General features: G+C 46.8%; 1 protein-coding gene across 4 annotated transcripts in view; it reads left to right on the top strand.

Moving 5' to 3' along the window:
• ARHGAP45 (Rho GTPase activating protein 45) overlaps window positions 1-18,935 on the top strand; it is a 175,711-nt gene that overhangs the window by 62,814 nt on the left and 93,962 nt on the right. Inside the window, exon 1 of one of the 4 annotated variants that reach the window (XM_056517558.1) lies at window positions 4,303-4,467. The exons of 2 other annotated variants lie outside the window; for them this stretch is intronic. In XM_056517558.1, the coding sequence (XP_056373533.1) occupies window positions 4,462-4,467 (6 nt within the window). In that variant the 5' untranslated portion in view covers window positions 4,303-4,461. Of the gene's footprint in view, window positions 1-4,302; window positions 4,468-18,165; window positions 18,467-18,935 lie in introns of those variants that run through there. One more of the 4 variants, XM_056517538.1, reaches the window with a different exon arrangement.

Genomic DNA, 18,935 nt, shown 5'->3' with positions numbered 1-18,935 from the left:
AAGGCTTCTAATCCTAAATCTTGGCCTCAAGAGGCTGAAGAGGCCTTCTCCCGTTTAAAGTCTGTGTTTGTTTCTGCTCCCGTACTTACAAGACCTTATCTGGAGAGGCCCTTTGCTTTGGAGGTTGATGCCTCATCTATTGGTTTGGGTGCCGTTCTTACTCAGAAAAACGCCAAGGGCAAGACTGTAACTTGTGGGTTCTTCTCCAAGACCTTCTCTCCTGCTGAAAGGAATTACTCCATTCGAGATTGTGAACTCCTTGCCACCAAGCTAACATTGGAGGAATGGCAACATTTATTGGAAGGTTCTTCTCATCCAGTCAGCATCTATTCCGACCATCAGAACCTTCTATACCTTCAGTCTGCTCAGCATTTGAACCCCCGCCAGGCAAGTTAGTCACTGTTCTTTTCCAGGTTCAACTTCTTCATCCACTTCTGTCCATCAGACAAGAACATCAGAGCAGATGCTCTCTCCAGGTCCTCTGACGTCATTGGTTTGGACTCCACGCCTAGGCATATTATTCCTCCTTGCCATTTGATTCTTGCCGCTCCTGCCGTAATTCAGCAAGTTCCTCTGGGAAAATCCTTTGTGTCTGCCAGATTGAGACGCAAGGCACTGAAATGGCTCCATTCTTCCTTGACAGCAGGACATCCTGGAATACGCAAGACTCTACTTCTAATCTCCCGGCACTACTGGTGGCCCCATCTTGAACGTGATGTTTCAGATTTTGTTTGTTCCTGTGAAACTTGTTCCCGTGACAAAACTCCTCGACAGAGACCTGCAGAACTCTTATAGCCTTTAACCATTCCGGAGACTCCCTGTTCCCATATCGCCATGGATTTCATCACCGATTTGCCTCCATCTCATAATAACACTGTCATTTGAGTCATTGTAGATTGGTTTTCCAAGATGGCTCATTTCATTCCTCTAACAGGTCTTCCTTCTGCTCCACAGCTGGCGAAGTACTTCTTGCTGCATATCTTTCTTTTACATAGTCTTCCTCAGCATATCGCTTTGGATTGTGGTGTGCAGTTTGTCTCTAAGTTTTGGAGAGCCCTTTGTATCCGTCTGGACATCAGTCTGGACTTCTCCTCAGCCTACCAACCTCAGTCCAACGGTCAGGTGGAGAGGGTTAATCAAATTTTTGAGACTTATCTTTGGGATTTTGTTTCAGCTCGCCAAGACGATTGGGTCGACCTTCTCCCCTGGGCTGAATTCTCATATAATCATAAGGATTCTGAGTCCACAAGGTCGTCTCCCTTTTTTGTTGTCTACGGACTCCATCTCCGCTCTCCTTTTCCTCTCCCAGTGTCCTTCGGTGTGCCTGCTGTTGATGAGCTGGTCCGTGACTTCTCCACCATCTGGCAACAGACCCGACAGTTGTTATCCCAGACTTCTTCACGATTGAAGGTGCAAGCTGATAAGAGTAGAAGATCTCCTCCGTCCTCTCCTGGTGACATGGTGTGGCTTTCACCCAAGTACATCCGCTACAGGATACCCTGTTACAAGCTTGGTCCTTGCTAGCTTGGTCCCTTCCAGATTCTACAAAAAATGTATCCTGTCTCCTACAATCTCCGTCTACCTGCTACGTTACAAATTCCCAATTCCTTCCGAGTCTCTCTCCTCAAGCCTCTTGTCATAAACCGTTTTTTTTAAAAGAATCTTGTCCCCACACCTGTCTCTGGTTCTTCTGAAGTCTACAAAGTTAAACAGATTCTTGCCACTAAAAATGTGAGAGAGAAAAAAAATTCTGGTTGACTGGGAGGATTATGGTCCTGAGGAGAGATCTTGGGAGCTTAAGGAGAATATCCTGGACCGTGACCTTCTCAGGAGTTTTCTGAGTTGTAAAAGGAAGGGGTGACCAAAGGGGGGGTACTGTTACGTTATGCGCTCCGGCCGCACATGCTGGCCGTGAGAACATGGTCCCATTACCTGCTGCTGGCAGGGCTGGGATTTGCAGCGCCCGCATGCAAATCCCCAGTCTGTCACTCACCGGGTGCTTCTTATGCCCCCGCCTCTGCCTCTCTGCTCCGGCGTGCATGTACACGTCCCCTAGGGTGCGTGTGAGCTTTAAGATTTAAAGGGCCAGTGCGCCCGTTAGTGTAGTACACCTGTGGCTCATTGATAAATTCCTCCTCCTCCCACACTTCCCTGACAGATCTTTGTTGCCTTGTACCTGAGAGAAAGCATTCCTGAGAGTTGCCTTGCCGTGTATCTGATCCTTTGCTCTGTGACCTGACCTTGCTCCTCTGCCACCTGACTACTGACCTCCTGCTATGTCCTGACTACCTGCCCTGACTACGAGCTGCCTTATCCCTCCTGTACCTCGCATCTCCTCAGCCACCTGTGTGGTTGACCTGTGCCAGGGGTAGCGACCTGGGTGCCACTGTCTGCAGCAAGTGTTTGCGGCGGGCTCTGATGAAAACTATAATTAACAACAAAAGGATAGCCCCCTATATGCAGGTAACAAATCCCACGCAGGGTAAGATATGAATACAACAAGGAGAGAAAGCGTTTGATAGGATTTAAAATAAAAAAAACTTTATTAAATGGTGTTAAAAATCACATAGACATACAAACCCATAAATATGGGAAAAGAGACAGATCCAAGGACTGGAACCATAGTGAGGGCTCACATAAGGTAAATAACAGACATTATCATTGTGTCTAACAAGAAAGTACAAGTGTACAATAACTTAGCAGCAAGCTCAATACATACAAATAGAAGAGCAAAAATAAGAACAATAAATTACCAAGTGGACAATGGATGTAAAGCAATGGGCCCTCAGCACCCAACATTTCGCCAGGGGTTGGCTTCTTCCAGGGTGTCAAACCCTGGCGAAACGTTGGGTGCTGAGGGCCCATTGCTTTACATCCATTGTCCACTTGGTAATTTATTGTACAGTCCTGTACTGGGTTGGCTAAAAAGAGTAAGTCATCTGCAAATAAGGCATGGGAGACAGAGGATCTATCAATAGGCATACTTTAAAGGGGTACTCTGGTGAAAAACTTTTTTTTTTTTTTTTTTTTAATCAACTGGTGCCAGAAAGTTAAACAGATTTGTAAATTACTTCTATTAAAAAATCTTAATCCTTCCTTTACTTATTAGCTGCTGAATACTACAGTGGAAATTATTTTCCGTTTGAAACACAGAGCTGTCTGCTGACATCACGAGCACAGTGCTCTCTGCTGACATCTCTGTCCATTTTAGGAACTGCCAGAGTAAAAGGAAATCCCCATAGCAAACATATGCTGTTCTGGTAAGTTCCTAAAATGGACAGAGATGTCAGCAGAGAGCACTGTGCTCATGATGTCAGCAGACAGCTCTGTGTTTCAAAAAGAAAAGAATTTCCGCTGTAGTATTCAGCAGCTAATAAGTACAGGAAGGATTAAGATTTTTTTAATAAAAGTCATTTACAAATCTGTTTAACTTTCTGGCACCAGTTGATTTAAAAAAAAAAAAAAAGTTTTTCACCGGAGTGCCCCTTTAAATGCCTGATTCGGTCACCAATAGTCTAGAGAAGGGCTCTCTCTCTAGGTTGAAAAGCAGGTGGCAATAGCGAGCATACCTATCATCCAACACTGAGATTACTGATATTCCTCACTTTTAATGAAAACTTCATCCAGAGTGCCCGGACCTAGGCTGATGGTTCACCTTCCAACAAGACAATAACCCTAAGCACACAGCCAAGACAACACATAAGGGGCTTAGAGACATCTCTGTGAATGCCTTTAAGTGGCCCAGACAGAGCGCTGATTTTAATCCAATTGAACATATGTAAAGAGAGCCCGGAAAATAGCTGTCCACCTGTCATCCCCATTTAACAAGAGTTTGAGAGGATCTGCAGAGAAGAGTCACAGAAAATCCCCAATTCCAGGCTGTAACGGAGCTGGATGTGGATCCTCTAACCTATGGGGCTGATGACATGGACCATATCGGGGAGCGGAGTCTAAGGTGCCGCTGGTCTTCACCAGAGCCCGCCGCAAGGCACGATGGGCTTTCTGCGGCTGGCAACACACAGGTCGCTACCCCCGACATGGCTCGATCACACAGGTGTAAAAGTTTAATCTCAAAGGATCCCGCCCGCAATTACCTTAAAGGGGTACTCCGGTGGAAAACTTTTTTTTTTTTAATCAACTGGTGTCCGAAGGCGAGATGTCCTTTTGAGAAAAGCGGTTGTGGATGACAGGCTTCAATGGTGACATGGAAAGAATTTGGGATCCAAAGAGAGGAGGGCAGATGGAGGGAATAAGCCACCGGATTAAGTCGTTTTTTTACTTTATAGGGACCCAAAAAAGCGTGGACCCAGTTTCTAGGAGGGCACCTTAAAGCGGATGTATCTGGAGGACAACCACACCTTGTCCCCAGGGGAGAACTTGAGAGGAGGGTGTCTTTTCCTGTCAGCTTGCAACTTCATACGGGTCGTGTCATGAAGAAGGGAGTGACAACTCTTCTGCCAGATGGAGGTGAAATTCCGCACCAGTTCCTCAGCCATAGGTACTCCGGAGGAAGAAGAAGACAAGGGAAGAGGAGGACGAGGATGAAGCCCATAGACCACAAAAAAGGGTGAAGTCCCAGTGGATTCAGAATCCCTATGGTTGTAAGAAAATTTGGCCCAGGGTAGTAAATCAGCCCAGTCGTCTTGGCGAGCAGAGACAAAATGGCAAAGATAGTCTCCGAGGACCTGATTCACCCTTTCGGCCTAACCATTGGATTGAGGGTGGTAAGCTTTGCCTTGAGGGTGGTAAGCTCTTTGGCAGAATTTTTTTAGATATACCGGTACATTCATCAAAAAAAAAAGAAAGAAATTGCACCAGCTCACCATTTGTAGATTTTTCATAGGAGACACTTGCATAGCAGGGAGCACGAGAGGAGACACTGAGCCATATCCTCGGTTAAAGGGGTACTCCGCCCCTGGCATCTTACCCCGGGGATCGGCGCTGCGGCACCGCGCTATCATTACTGCACAGAGCGAGTTCGCTCTGTGCGTAATGACGGGTGATACAGGGGCCGGAGCAGCGTGACGTCATGGCTCCGCCCCTCATGACATCACGGCCCGTCCCCTTAATGCAAGTCTATGGCAGGGGGCGTGACGACCACCACGCCCCCTCCCATAGACTTGTATTGACGGGGGCGGCCCGTGACGTCACGAGGGGCGGGGCCGTGACGTCACGAGGGGTGGAGCCGTGACGTAACGATGCTCCGGCCCCTGTATTGCCCGTCATTACGTGTAGAGCGATCTCGCTCAGCATAGTAATGATAGCGGGGTGCTGCAGCAGCGATCCCCGGGGTCCCCAGCAGCGGGACCCCGGCGATCTGACATCTTATCCCCCATCCTTTGGATAGGGGATAAGATGTCTAGGGGCGGAGTACCCCTTTAAGCAGGCACCATTGTGAGAGGATAATTCAGCTCCGTAGAGAAAAAATGATTACACTTCATTACTTTATTTTGGCTTCGTTAAAACATGGTGAATGAAAAATTTGCTCAAGTGAGACAAAAAAGGACTATGTAGACGCCAACGCGTTTCAAACACCAAGGTCCTTGATCATGGCTTACATACAGTTACCACTTGTTGTCAGGATCCGGGCTGGTAAGCTTGGAGGACACGGGTGGTGGATCCTCTGTGTCAGTGAGGTGGTGACGTGGGCCGTACCAGGGGAACGGAATCTAAGGGGTTACTGGTTTTCACCAGAGCCCGCCGCAAAGCGGGATGGACTTGCAGCGGCAGGTAACCCCCAGGTCGTTCCACTCAAAAGCGACTCAACCTCACTGACAGCTGAGACAGGCGCGGTACAGAAGGACAAGGCAAGAGCAAGGTCGGACGTAGCAGAAGGTCTGGGCAGGCAGCAACCAGTTCGTAGTCAGGGGCAACGGCAAGGGTCTGGATACACAGGCAATGGAACACACAGAAACGCTTTCTCAGGGTACAAGGCAACAAGATCTGGCAGGGACAGGAAGGGGAAGTGGGTTTATATAGTGTAGGGAGTGTTAGGAACTAATTGGGCCAGGCACCAATTAATGGTGCACTGGCCCTTTAAATCTGAGAGACCCGGCGCGCGCACCCTAGAGAGCGGAGCCGCGCGCGCCGGGACTGAGCAGAAGGATGGGGCCGGTGAGTGACACGGGATGCGACCTGCGGGCGGGCACGTCCCGCCACGGGGATCGCATCCCCGCCGAGGGACACAGAGCAGCGCTCCCGGTCAGACTCGCTGACCGGGGCGCTGCAAGCAGGGAAGTGATGCAGCGAGCACTCCGGAGGGGAAGCGGAGCCCGGAGTGCTCGGTGTTACAGTACCCCCCCTTTGGTCTCCCGCTCTTTTTGGAGCCCAGGAACCTATGGATGAGCTCTTTGTCGAGGATATTGTCCTCGGGCTCCCAAGACCTCTCTTCGGGGCCACAATTCTCCCAGTCAACAAGAATTTTTTTTTTACCTCTGACTACTTTGGAGGCGAGGATTTTTTTTACCAAGAAGACGTCAGAGGACCCAGTGACAGGAGCAGGAACGGTGACCTTGGGGGAAAAGCGGTTAAGAATGAGAGGTTTGAGAATGGATACATGAAAGGAGTTAGGAATACGAAGAGAAGGAGGAAGATGGAGCTTGTAGGAGACAGGGTTGATTTGACTTTTGACTCTAAATGGCCCGAGGTAACGAGGACCCAGCTTGTAGCTTCATGAAACCGAATACATTTGGCACTTTGTCACCAGGGGCAAAGACAGGAGGAGTTCTTCTCTTCTTATCCGCATGTTTCTTCATGCGAGAAGAGGCCAGTGACAGCGACTTTTGAGTCTCCTTCCAGATAGTGGAGAAGTCCCGAGTCAATTCATCTATGGCAGGAACTCCAGATGAAGTGGGGATGGGGAGAGGGGGAAGCGGGTGACTGCCGTACACCACAAAGAATGGAGATTTGGCGGATGACTCAGAGTTTTTGAAATTGTACGAGAATTCAGCCCAGGGTAACAGGTCGACCCAATCATCTTGGCGGGAGGAGACAAAATGTCGCAGGTAGTCACCAAGGATCTGGTTCACTCTCTCCACTTGTCCATTGGACTGTGGGTGGTAGGAGGACGAGAAATTTAATTTGATCTTTAATTGATTACAGAGAGCTCTCCAAAATTTAGACACAAATTGAACGTCTCTATCCGAGACGATATGCGTGGGAAGCCAGTGAAGATGGAAAATCTGCAGAAAAAATTGCTTCACCAACTGTGGCGCAGAAGGAAGGCCTGGAAGCGGAATAAAGTGAGCCATTTTGGAAAAACGATCAACGACCACCCAGATAACAGTGTTGCCATGGGATACAGGAAGATCAGTGATGAAGTCCATGGCTATGTGGGACCAAGGCTGTTCAGGCACTGGCAGTGGATGGAGAAGACCAGAAGCCTTCTGACGAGGGGTCTTGTCACGTGCACATACTGTACAGGCTCGTACGAAATCGGTCACATCCTTTTCCAAGGAGGACCACCAATAGTGTCTGGCAATCAACTGTAAAGTCTTTTTGATTCCAGCGTGACCAGCCAGAAGGGAGGAATGGCCCCATTTGAGGATCCGGAGGCAAAGACGGGGAGGAACATAAGTCTTTCCTGGAGGGGTACGCACCAGAGGAGCAGGAGCAGAAGAGATCAGACACTCAGGGGGAAAGATGTGCTGAGGAAGGGTCTCGGCTTCAGAGGCATCGGTGGTACGAGATAGAGCATCAGCTCTGACATTCTTGTCTGCGGGACGAAAATGGATCTGAAAGTTAAAACTGGCAAAAAACAACGACCACCTAGCCTGGCGAGGATTTAGCCACTGGGCGGATTGGAGATAAGACAGATTTTTGTGATCAGTATAAATGGTGATAGGGTGAAGGGATCCTTCCAGAAGATGTCTCCACTCCTCAAGGGCCAACTTAATCGCCAATAGTTCACGGTCTCCAATGGAATCGTTTTTTTCTGGAGGAGAAAAAGTTTTGGAGAAAAATCCGCAAGTGACATTTTTTCCTTTAGCGGATTTTTGAAGGAGAACAGCTCATGCTCCAACAGAGGAGGTGTCAACCTAGAGGAAGAAGGGCTTCTGAGGATCTGGTCTGGACAAGACAGGAGCAGAGGAGAAGGCGGCTTTGAGGTGGTTAAAGGCTTTCTCCGCCTGTGGCGGCCAGGACTTCGAATTAGCATTTTTCTTAGTCAGTGCTACAATAGGAGCAACGATGGTGGAGAAGTGGGGAATGAATTGACGATAATAATTTGCAAATCCGAGAAATCTTTGGATTGCTCGCAGACCAGTGGGACGAGGCCAATCCATTACAGCAGAAAGTTTATCAGGGTCCATTTGAAGACATTGTCCGGACACAATGTATCCCAGGAAGGGAAGACTGCTGCGTTCAAATAGACACTTCTCAATTTTAGCGTAAAGTTGATTTTGACGTAATCGTTGGAGCTCTTGATGAACATGAAGGCGATGTTCCTCTAGGTTGGAGGAAAAAATGAGGATGTCGTCAAGGTAGACTACCACACAGGAGTACAGCATGTCCCGAAAAATCTCATTAACAAAGTCCTGAAAGACTGCTGGGGCGTTGCATAGACCAAAGACATGACTAGGTATTCAAAGTGATCATCTCTGGTATTGAAGGCGGTTTTCGATTCATCGCCTGCTCGAATACGGATGAGGTTATATGCGCCCCTTAAATCAAGTTTGGTGAAAATCTTGGCACCTCGCAGTCGGTCAAAGAGTTCGGAGATGAGAGGCAGAGGATAGCGATTTTTTACGGTAATTTTATTGAGGCCGCGGTAATCAATACAAGGGCGGAGAGATCCATCTTTTTTAGCGACAAAGAAAAATTCAGCTCCAGCTGGGGAAGAGAATTTCCGGATGAAATCTCTTTTGAGGTTTTCTTGTATGTACTCAGACATAGCTTGTGATTCCGGGACAGAAAATGGGTAAATCCTACCACGGGGCGGTGTGGTACCAGGGAGTAGGTCGATAGGGCAGTCATAGGGTCTATGCGGAGGTAAGACCTCTGCTTCTATTTTACAAAAGACGTCCGAAAAGTCCAGATAGGCCTTAGGATAACCTGGCAATGGACTAGCCATGGAGACTTGGCAGGAAGAAACTGGGTGGAGACATCGCTTGTGGCAAGAAGATCCCCAGCTCTTAATGTCCCCAGTGACCCAGTCGAGGCTAGGTAAATGACGTTGGAGCCAGGGCAAGCCCAGAAGAATTTCAGAAGTGCAGTTGGGTAGCACAAAAAATTCAATATGTTCATGATGGTGAACTCCAACAGACATGAGTAGCGGTTGAGTGCGGTAACGCACGGTGCAGACCAGTCTCTCTCCATTGACGGATGAAATGAAGAAAGGTTTGACTAGACGGGTGACTGGAATGTTGAATCTGTTTTCTAGGGAGGCTTCAATGAAACTTCCTGCTGAACCCGAGTCCAAGAAGGCCACAGCGGAGAAGGAAGTAGCATTAGCGGGTATAGCAATCCGCACAGGTAAAGTCAATCGTGGAGAGGTAGAATCCACTCCTAGCAACGACTCTCCTACGTTGACTAGGTGAGTGGGTGCGTTTCTCAGACGCGGAGGACGAATAGGACAGTCTTTTAGGAAATGTTCGGTGCTAGCACAATATAGACACAGGTTTTCATTCCTACGGCGAGTCCTCTCTTGTTGGGTTAGGCGAGACCGATCCACTTGCATAGCCTCCTCGGCAGGAGGCACAGGAACAGACTGCAAAGGACGTTGGAGGAGAGGAGCATGGGAGGAAAACCGCCTGGTGTGAACAAGATCCTTTTCCTGATGAAGCTCCTGGCGTCTTTCCGAGAAACGCATGTCGATGCGGGTGGCCAAATGGATGAGTTCAGAAAGGTTAGCAGGAATTTCTTGTGCGGCCAGGACATCTTTGATGTGACTGGATAAGCCTTTCTTGAAGGTTGCGCAGAGGGCCTCATTATTCCACGAAAGCTCAGAGGCGAGGGTGCGGAACAGGATGGCGTATTCACCCACTGAAGAACTCCCTTGGACAAGATTCAGCAAAGCAGTCTTGGCTGAGGAAGCCCGGGCTGGCTCCTCAAAGACACTACGTACTTCTGAGAAGAAGGACTGGATTGTAGCAGTGGCAGGATCGTTGCGGTCCCAAAGCGGTGTGGCCCATGACAAGGCCTTTCCAGACAGGAGGCTGACCACGAAAGCCACCTTAGACCGTTCTGTAGGAAATTGGTCTGACATCATCTCCAGGTGTAGGGAACACTGGGACAGGAATCCACAGCACAGTTTAGAGTCCCCATCAAACTTGTCTGGAAGAGACAGGCGGTAACTGGGAGCAGCCACTCGCTGCAGAGGAGATGCAGGAGCTGGCGGAGGAGATGGTTGCTGTTGTTGCGGCAGAAGCTGTTGCAGCATAGCGGTCAACTGAGTCAGCTGTTGTCCTTGTTGCGCGATCTGCTGTGATTGCTGGGCGACCACGGAGGTTAGGTCAGCGACACTGTGCAGCGGGACCTCAGCGGGATCCATGGCCGGATCTACTGTCAGGATCCGGGCTGGTAAGCGGGGAGGACACGGGTGGTGGATCCTCTGTGTCAGTGAGGTGATGACGTGGGCCGTACCAGGGGAACGGAATCTAAGGGGTTACTGGTTTTCACCAGAGCCCGCCGCAAAGCGGAATGGACTTGCAGCGGCAGGTAACCCCCAGGTCGTTCCACTCGATAGCGACTCAACCTCACTGACAGCTGAGACAGGCGCGGTACAGAAGGACAAGGCAAGAGCAAGGTCGGACGTAGCAGAAGGTCTGGGCAGGCAGCAACGGTTCGTAGTCAGGGGCAATGGCAAGGGTCTGGATACACAGGCAATGGAACACACAGAAACGCTTTCTCAGGGCACAAGGCAACAAGATCCAGCAGGGACAGGAAGGGGAAGTGGGTTTATATAGTGTAGGGAGTGTTAGGAACTAATTGGGCCAGGCACCAATTAATGGTGCACTGGTCCTGTAAATCTGAGAGACCCGGCGCGCGCGTGCCCTAGAGAGCGGGGCCACACGTCCCGGGACTGAGCAGAAGGACGGGGCCGGTGAGTGGCACGGGATGCGACCCGCGGGGATCGCATCCCCGCCGAGGGACACAGAGCAGCGCTCCCGGTCAGACTCACTGACCGGGGCGCTGCAAGCAGGGAAGTGACGCCGCGAGTGCTCCGGAGGGGAAGCAGAGCCCGGAGTGCTCGGCGTTGCACTTGTGAACATTATAAACTTATGAATGACTAAGCCCATGAACACAGGAAACCCGCGCCAGAATTACAATGCCTGGGGGAGAAGCCAGATAAGTTCACACAGACAATTTTACATGTTTGATATCAAAATATGGAATATATGAAAGTATATGACATTATATTAGAGACTAATCGATATAGGCTAAATCATTTCTATAATTCATACCTAAAGGAAAGCGTGTTTCCGGCACAATATCCAAAATACCACTTTCATGAACAAAGCCCAAGACTAATTCCCTCCCTTATTGATGACGGAAACGCAGCGCTGGAATATAGGTGTTCATAGATGCGTTTTTTACATTTTCAAGCTGTCCATCTGACATATTGGATATTGCATTGTTTACATTTTGCTAAATAAACATGTGTTGTTTCACAATTAATAAATGATTTAATCATGTATGTTTTGTTAGTCACTGATGATTTGTACGTACTAGTTTTTCGGACTTGTGGACTTATCTGGCTGCTCCCCCCATGTGTTATAATTCCGGTACGGTTGGAGGGCGTTTCCTGTGTTCATGGGCTTAGTCCTTCGTAGGTATATACAGTATAATCTCTCAATAGCGGACACTCACGAGGAATAAAAAAAAGTGTCCGCTATTGAGAGATGTGCCCTATTGGGGAAAAATGGCTCAAAAATCTTTCTAAAGGATCGAATACTGTACTGTATTCATTCCAGAGTGTAATTACTTATAAAACATGATGAAAGGCAATATTACAGTAGAATCTAGCAGTGCAGTTAAAGGAGTAGTCCAGTAGTGAACAAGTGGTGAACAACTTATCCCCTATCCTAAGGATAGGGGATAAGTTGCAGATCGCGGGGGGTCCGACCGCTGGGGCCCCCCGTGATCTCCTGTACGGGCCCCCGACAGCCCGCGCGAAGGGGGCGTGTCGACCCCCGCACGAAGCGGTGGCCGACACGCCCCCTCAATACAACTCTATGGCAGAGCCGGAGCGCTGCCTTCGGCAATCTCCGGCTCTGCCATAGCGATGTATTGAGGGGGCGTGTCAGCCGCCGCTTCGTGCGGGGATCGACACCCGATATCTGGCCGGAGAGCCTGGCCCCCGTACAGAGAGATCGCAGGGGGCCCCAGCGGTCAGAACCCTGCGATCTCAAATTGATCCCCTATCCTTAGGATAAGGTAAACGTTTTTCACCACTGGACTACCCCTTTAACGGGGTTATCCAGGAATAAAAAAACAGACCTAATTTATTTTTAAAGACCGCTTCCTTTCTGTCTCCAGGTTGGGTGTGGTTCTGCAGCTCCATTCCTTTGAAGTGAAAGGAGCCAAGTTGTAATACCACACCCAAACTGGAGAAAGACAGGGAGCAGTCTTTGAAAGAAATTAGGTCTGTTTTTTGATTCCTGGATAACCCCTTTAAATTACCCCTTATCAACCCTTTATACTATTTCATCCCCCCTTTTTACTCTGTGCCACTTTATTCCCCCTGTGCCCAATCATCCCCCCTTACCCCCTGTGCCACATCATTTCCCCTTGATTCCCGCCTGTGCCATTTCATTCCCCCTTTATTACCTTCTGTGCAAACTCATCACCCACTGTTTTCCCACCCCCTGTGCCATTTCATCCCCCCTTACCCCTTGTGCCACATTACTTTTCCCCTTCTCTCCTCCCCCTGTTGTTCTTCTTACCTGGCCAGCAGGCTCAGGTGCAGGGTCTCTTAGCGGGATTGAAGTTTTCCTTAGGTCCTCTGCGCTGCACTTACTGAGAACAGCAGGCACTGACAGGTGATGTCAGGAGCTTCACTCGTCACTGCCCACAGCCACTGCTGCTCACAGCCTCTCAGTGCAGCGCAGAGGACAGTTGGGATAAAGGGGGAAATAAATGGCACAGGGGGTGGTAAAGAGGGGGCTATGAATTTGCACAAAGGAATAAAGTGGCACAGGGGGGTGAATGATGTGGTCAGTGGACATACAGAAGCAGGAGACCATTGTTTAAACAGCAGTCTTCTGCTTCTGTACTGGGGCTGCTGCAAGGAAGTAAAGCAGGGTCCAGGGCTCCCTCAGAGCCTGGGCCCCTTACTGGGGTATTGGCTGTAACCCCTGATGCTGGCCCTGTGTACAAGGTAGGGCCAGCACATAAGCCTGGTTGTCCCCTATTGAAAGTGTTTTGTCCCCTATTGGGTGTGTTTTGTCCCCTATTGGGTGTGTTTTGTCCCTTACGGAGAATCTTTTGTCCCCTCTTGGGAGTGTTTTGTCCCCTATTGGGTGTGTCAGTCGCTATTAGGAGTGTCCCCTTTTCAGTGGGTGCAAATACATTAAGTCTTATGGCTTTATGGACCAAGAAATTACTGCTATTTGGAGGTGTCCCCTATTGGGAGGTGTCCGCTAAGAGAGATGTTACTCTAATGTTCACAAGTGGTAACATGAATTTATGCCATGATTAAAGGGGTTATCCAGGAAAAAACTTTTTTTATATAAATCAACTGGCTCCAGAAAGTTAAAGGGTAGCTCCCACCATCACTTTTTTTTTCCTGTCCCTGCCTATTACCCATCTATCCCTAACCCCCTCCCTGCCTTTAATTTTTTTTTTTACGTATTAAAAATGCTTTTTTGTCTGCCTGGTAGCGTGTTCACTACCAGGCAGACTTCCCCAGCAGGCACCACGTCACTGATGCCTGCTGGGGCCGGCACTTCCGCCCGTAGTTCAACTATACAGGGTGCCTCCAGCTGTTTCCCCACTGCAACTCCCAGCTTGCCCTGACATCTATTGGCTGTCAGGGCATGCTGGGAGTTGTAGTGGGGAAACAACTGGAGGCACCCTGTATAGGTGAACACCGGAGCACATACCGCTCCCCGCCGCGCAGTACTTAAGTACTACAACATATCAATTTTTGGTTTTCATGACAGTGCCCATTTAAACAGATTTGTTAATTACCTTTATTAAAAAATCTTAATCCTTTCAGTACTTATGAGCTGCTGAAATTGAGTTGTCTAAGTGCTCTCTGATGACACCTGTCTCGTGAACTGTCCAGAGTAGAAGCAAATCCCCATAGCAAACCTCTTCTACTCTGTGCAGTTCCCAAGACAAGCAGAGATGTCAGCAGAGAGCACTGTTGACAGACAGAAAAGAACAACTCACTTAGCAGCTGATAATTATTGGAAGGATTAAGATTTTTTAATAGAAGTAATTTACAAATCTAGACAATAAAATATAAAAAATGTGGCTCAAGGTCATGGATATATGGAGTAATGGTTATTTATTAGAATAAATGGTATAAATTTATGAAATATTAGTTGATGCCTGGCTACCCACAGGGCCCTTGCAGGTGTACAGGAATCATATATAAAATGTTAGACAATCATAATATAAAAAGTATCATAAAAAACATAAATGCATATATTAACCTGTTAAGGACCAAGGGCGTAAACTTACGCCCCTAGTCCCGCTCCCGTGATATAATGCGGGGTTACACGGTAACTCTGCATCATATCGCGGCCGGCCCGGCATCATAGTGAAGCCGGGACCCGCCTCTAATAGCGTGAGGCACTGCGATCAGCTATTAACCCTTTAGCCGCGCGCTCAAAGCTGAGCCGCGTGGCTAAAAACTAAAGTAAAAGTGCACAGCTAGCTCAGGGAGCTGTTCGGGATCGCCGCGGTATAATCGCGGCATCCCGAACAGCTGTAGCACAGGAGGAGGTCTCTTACCTTCTCCTGTGCTGTCCATTCCTATGGAGATGAATCAATCAGTGTAAAAGATCAGTTAATGTAATGTTATAGCCCCCCTATAGGAGCTATAATATTGCATAAGAAAAGTGTAAAAAAATCATTAACCCTTTCAATTATCCCTTCCCCTAATAAAAGTTTGAATCACCTGGCATTTCCAAGAATAAAAAAAAATCAGTGTAAATAAAAATAAACATGTGGTATCGCCGTGTGCGGAAATGTCCGAATTATAAAAATATACCGCTTTTTAAACCGCACGTTCAATGGCGTACACGCTAAAAAGTCCAAAATAGCATATTTTTGGTCACTTTTTATATCACGAAAAGATGAATAAAAAGCGATCAAAAAGTCCGATCAATGCAAAAATGGTACCGCCAAAAAAAAATAACCCTCATAACCCCCTGAACATGGAAAAATAAAAAAGTTATAGGGCTCAGAAGATGACCATTTTAAACGTATACATTTTCCTGCATGTATTTATGATTTTTTTTCAGTAGTAATACAAAATCAAACCTATACAAGTAGGGTATCACTTTAACTGTATGGACCTAGAGAATAAATAAAAGGTGTCATTTCTAACGAAAAATGTACTATGTAGAAACGGAAGCCCCCAAAAGTTACAATATGGCATTTTTTTTTCAATTTTGTCGCACAATGATTTTTTTTTCCGTTTTGCCGTAGATTTTTGGGTACAATGACTGATGTCATTACAAAGTAGAATTGGTGGCGCAAAAAATACGCCATAATACCGATTTTTTTGGTGCAAAAGAGTTATGATTTTTTAAAGGTAAGGAGGAAAAAACGAAAGTGCAAAAAACGAAAAACGCCTGGTCCTTAAGGGGTAAAGAAAAACCTCTGGGATCACTCCAATAAATAATAGAAATAAATATTGTCGGTGTGGATCAACACCAAAAATTGTCATAAAGTTCACAAAAGTTCATCCAAATTTATGGTGAGATTTGTATAAAGCAAAATTTAGGAATCATAATCCAGAATTTTCCCCTTATTGTAATTGTTTTTAAAACTCTGGAAAATCCAATAAAAATACTTGGAACACAAATTTATGGTGAGAATCGATGGACAAAAAACTCCAGCCTCTAGCAATGAAAATAGTATAGCAGAAGATTCAGTCTCTCGTATGTATCTCGAGCAAGAGATAGCAATACCAATCAATTATTCTCAGCAGCTTTATGTAACAAGTTCTCCAAAGTAACAAATCAGATCGAGCTACTTTGTATCAGTTAAAATGGAATGTTCTGCAATAATGCACATCTCTGCGTGATATGAATGGGTAAGGTATGCTCACCGGTCCGGGCGTCTGCTACACCGGTGCCGTGATGGACTCTCCTGTTAATGCAGTGATGTCTCCGGTACGTGTATAAGATCCCCGAGCGGCTCCTCCTGGCAGTCTCTGTGCCGGCTCTCTTAGCAGGAGAGCTCACCGTTCGGAGACTCGGCCGTCTCCCGGTACAAGCGGTGAATATTGTAGTGGGCCTGGAATCGGGGGACTGCAGCGCTGCACCGCTTGGATGGGGGTTCCCGGTGCTCTCCTTGTGTCTCTCCAGCGCGCGCTGGGAGCAATTAAGATTGACAGGTTGCAGTCACTGTAAAACTTAGATATTGGAGGCAGGAGTACAGAAGATAGTGATCCCAAGAGTGTAGCATAGTGGGCTGGACGCGTTTCAGAACCTCCTAGGTTCTTTCCTCAGCAGCATAAAATATAGACCAATATATGCATTTATGTTTTTTATAATACTTTTTATATTATGATTGTCTAACATTTTATATATGATTCCTGTACACCTGCAAGGGCCCTGTGGGTAGCCAGGCATCAACTAATATTTGATACATTTTATACCATTTATTCTAATAAATAACCATTACTCCATATATCCATGACCTTGAGCCCCATTTTTTATATTTTATTGTCTAGATATTTTGTGACACCTGAGGTATAGGTGTCTGTTGGATAGCCCAGGTCTTAATTGCTGTCCAGAGCACTTTAGAGCCTCTCCATACTTCTTTTTCTATAATTTACAAATCTGTTTAACTTTCTGGAGCCAGAAAGGGGTACTTCGGAGGAAAACTTTTTTTTTTTTTAATCAACTGGTGCCAGAAAGTTAAACAGATTTGTAAATTACTTCTATAAAAAAATCTTCATCCTCCCAGTACTTATTAGCTGCTGAATACTACAGAGGACATGTCTTTCTTTTTGGAACACAGTGCTCTCTGCTGAATCACAAACACAGTGCTCTCTGCTGACATCATGACTACAGTGCTCTCTGCTGACATCTCTGTCCATTTTAGGAACTGACCAGAGCAGCATATGTTTGCTATGGGGATTTTCTCCTACTCTGGACGCTTCCTAAAATGGACAGAGATGTCAGCAGAGAGCACTGTGCTCGTGATGTCAGCCGAGAGCTCTGTGTTCCAAAAAGAAAAGAATTTCCTCTGTAGTATTCAGCAGCCAGTAAGTACTGGAAGGAACTTGTTTAATAGAAGTAATTTACAAATCTGTTTAACTTTCTGGCACCAGTTGATTAAAAATTTCACCGGAGTACCCCTTTAAGAACCTAAGTGTTTGAAATGTGTTGGTGTGTACATAGTCCTTTTTTCACCTCAAATCCAAAACAAAGTTGTGAAGTTTTAATTACTTTTCTGTGTGGGGCTGGAGCATCCTCTCACAATGGTGCATTAATAACCGAATACAACCCCCCCCCCCCCCCCCCCCCCACACACACACACTTATTTTTCCTTTTGCTATTTACAGTGAAAGAGGGATGCACATGTGGGAGACTACACTCTGCTTACGCCTAGTCATTAATTTGGTCAAGTAGGTTCTTCTGTATGGTTGGCCCAGAACTTTTTGAGGCCTTTCTGGGCATTGGGCCAAACCTCATCCCTTTAGAGTTCTTGCTGCAATATAATATAGATATTTATATAAAAATAGTTAGTCTATGAGGAACTAATATTATAAAAGTTAAAAATAAAATGTATCCTTGTCTGGCCAGGGGCCACGCTCCACGCTTAGCTTTGTATTTTACTCTGTATAATCTTTTTTAGATGTTCTGTAACTCCATATAACCTCTCCCTATAACTTCCTCTATTGTTCCTCTGTCACATACAAATACAAAGCTTTTACATAGAGACACATGACATGCACACAAAGCTTTGGGAGGGGACAGGATGCTGCTGTGGTCCCAGCACTTACAGGGTTAACGCCCTTTACCTCTTCCTGTCTGTGTCAGTTTTGGGACTACAATCGTCCAATCAGGAAACGCCTCAACATCACATGGCAGATGACAGGGGTTGTGTTGGGCACACATCACCAGCTTTCTTAGTACCCCTAGAGTCTGCCCCCCAGCTGGGGTCGCAGGGGTGAACGAAACATCAGGTCTGCCAAGGTGTTTAACAGAAGTGGCAACACCATTAACACAACTGGCAAAAGCGACCCATACTCAGGATGTTTTCAAGGAAGAAGCGGGAGCTGATGAAAACTCCGTCCTTATCAAAGAAAAGCAGAGCAGGAAGCCCAGCACCACAAAGTGTGAGTCTCCATGGAACCTATACGCATAGTGATCTCACTCATGGCTACTAACTAACAGCTTGTTCCTTTATGTCTGTCATACCTTGCATGGCTTTCACATTATTTGCATAAATTCAAGCAAAAATGTGTGTGTGTATATATATATATATGTATATATTGCCTACAGTATGGATAGTATATTTGACTTTGGTAAATATTATCATCTATATTGCAGTAGACAGAAAGTTTTGCTGTAGCACTGCTGAACGGATAAATAGTGGCATGCTTTTAGTACATACTAGCACCATACCAGTTTCTATATCTCCAGTAGATTCCTATACAAAGCCTTACGTGTCATAATAAACACAAGCAAAATGCTTCTCCACACAAAGTACGGTCATAGTTTTGTTTTCTTTGATTATTTCTGCCCTAGCTAACCTAGGGCAATGCATTCCACTTACATGTCTGCTTCCACCAAGAGGCAATTGTG

This window comes from Hyla sarda, chromosome 1 (assembly GCF_029499605.1).
Source record: "Hyla sarda isolate aHylSar1 chromosome 1, aHylSar1.hap1, whole genome shotgun sequence".
NCBI lineage: Eukaryota > Metazoa > Chordata > Amphibia > Anura > Hylidae > Hyla > Hyla sarda.
The sequence above is the reverse complement of the archived record's forward strand: the minus strand, read 5'-3'. Positions and strand labels throughout refer to the sequence as shown.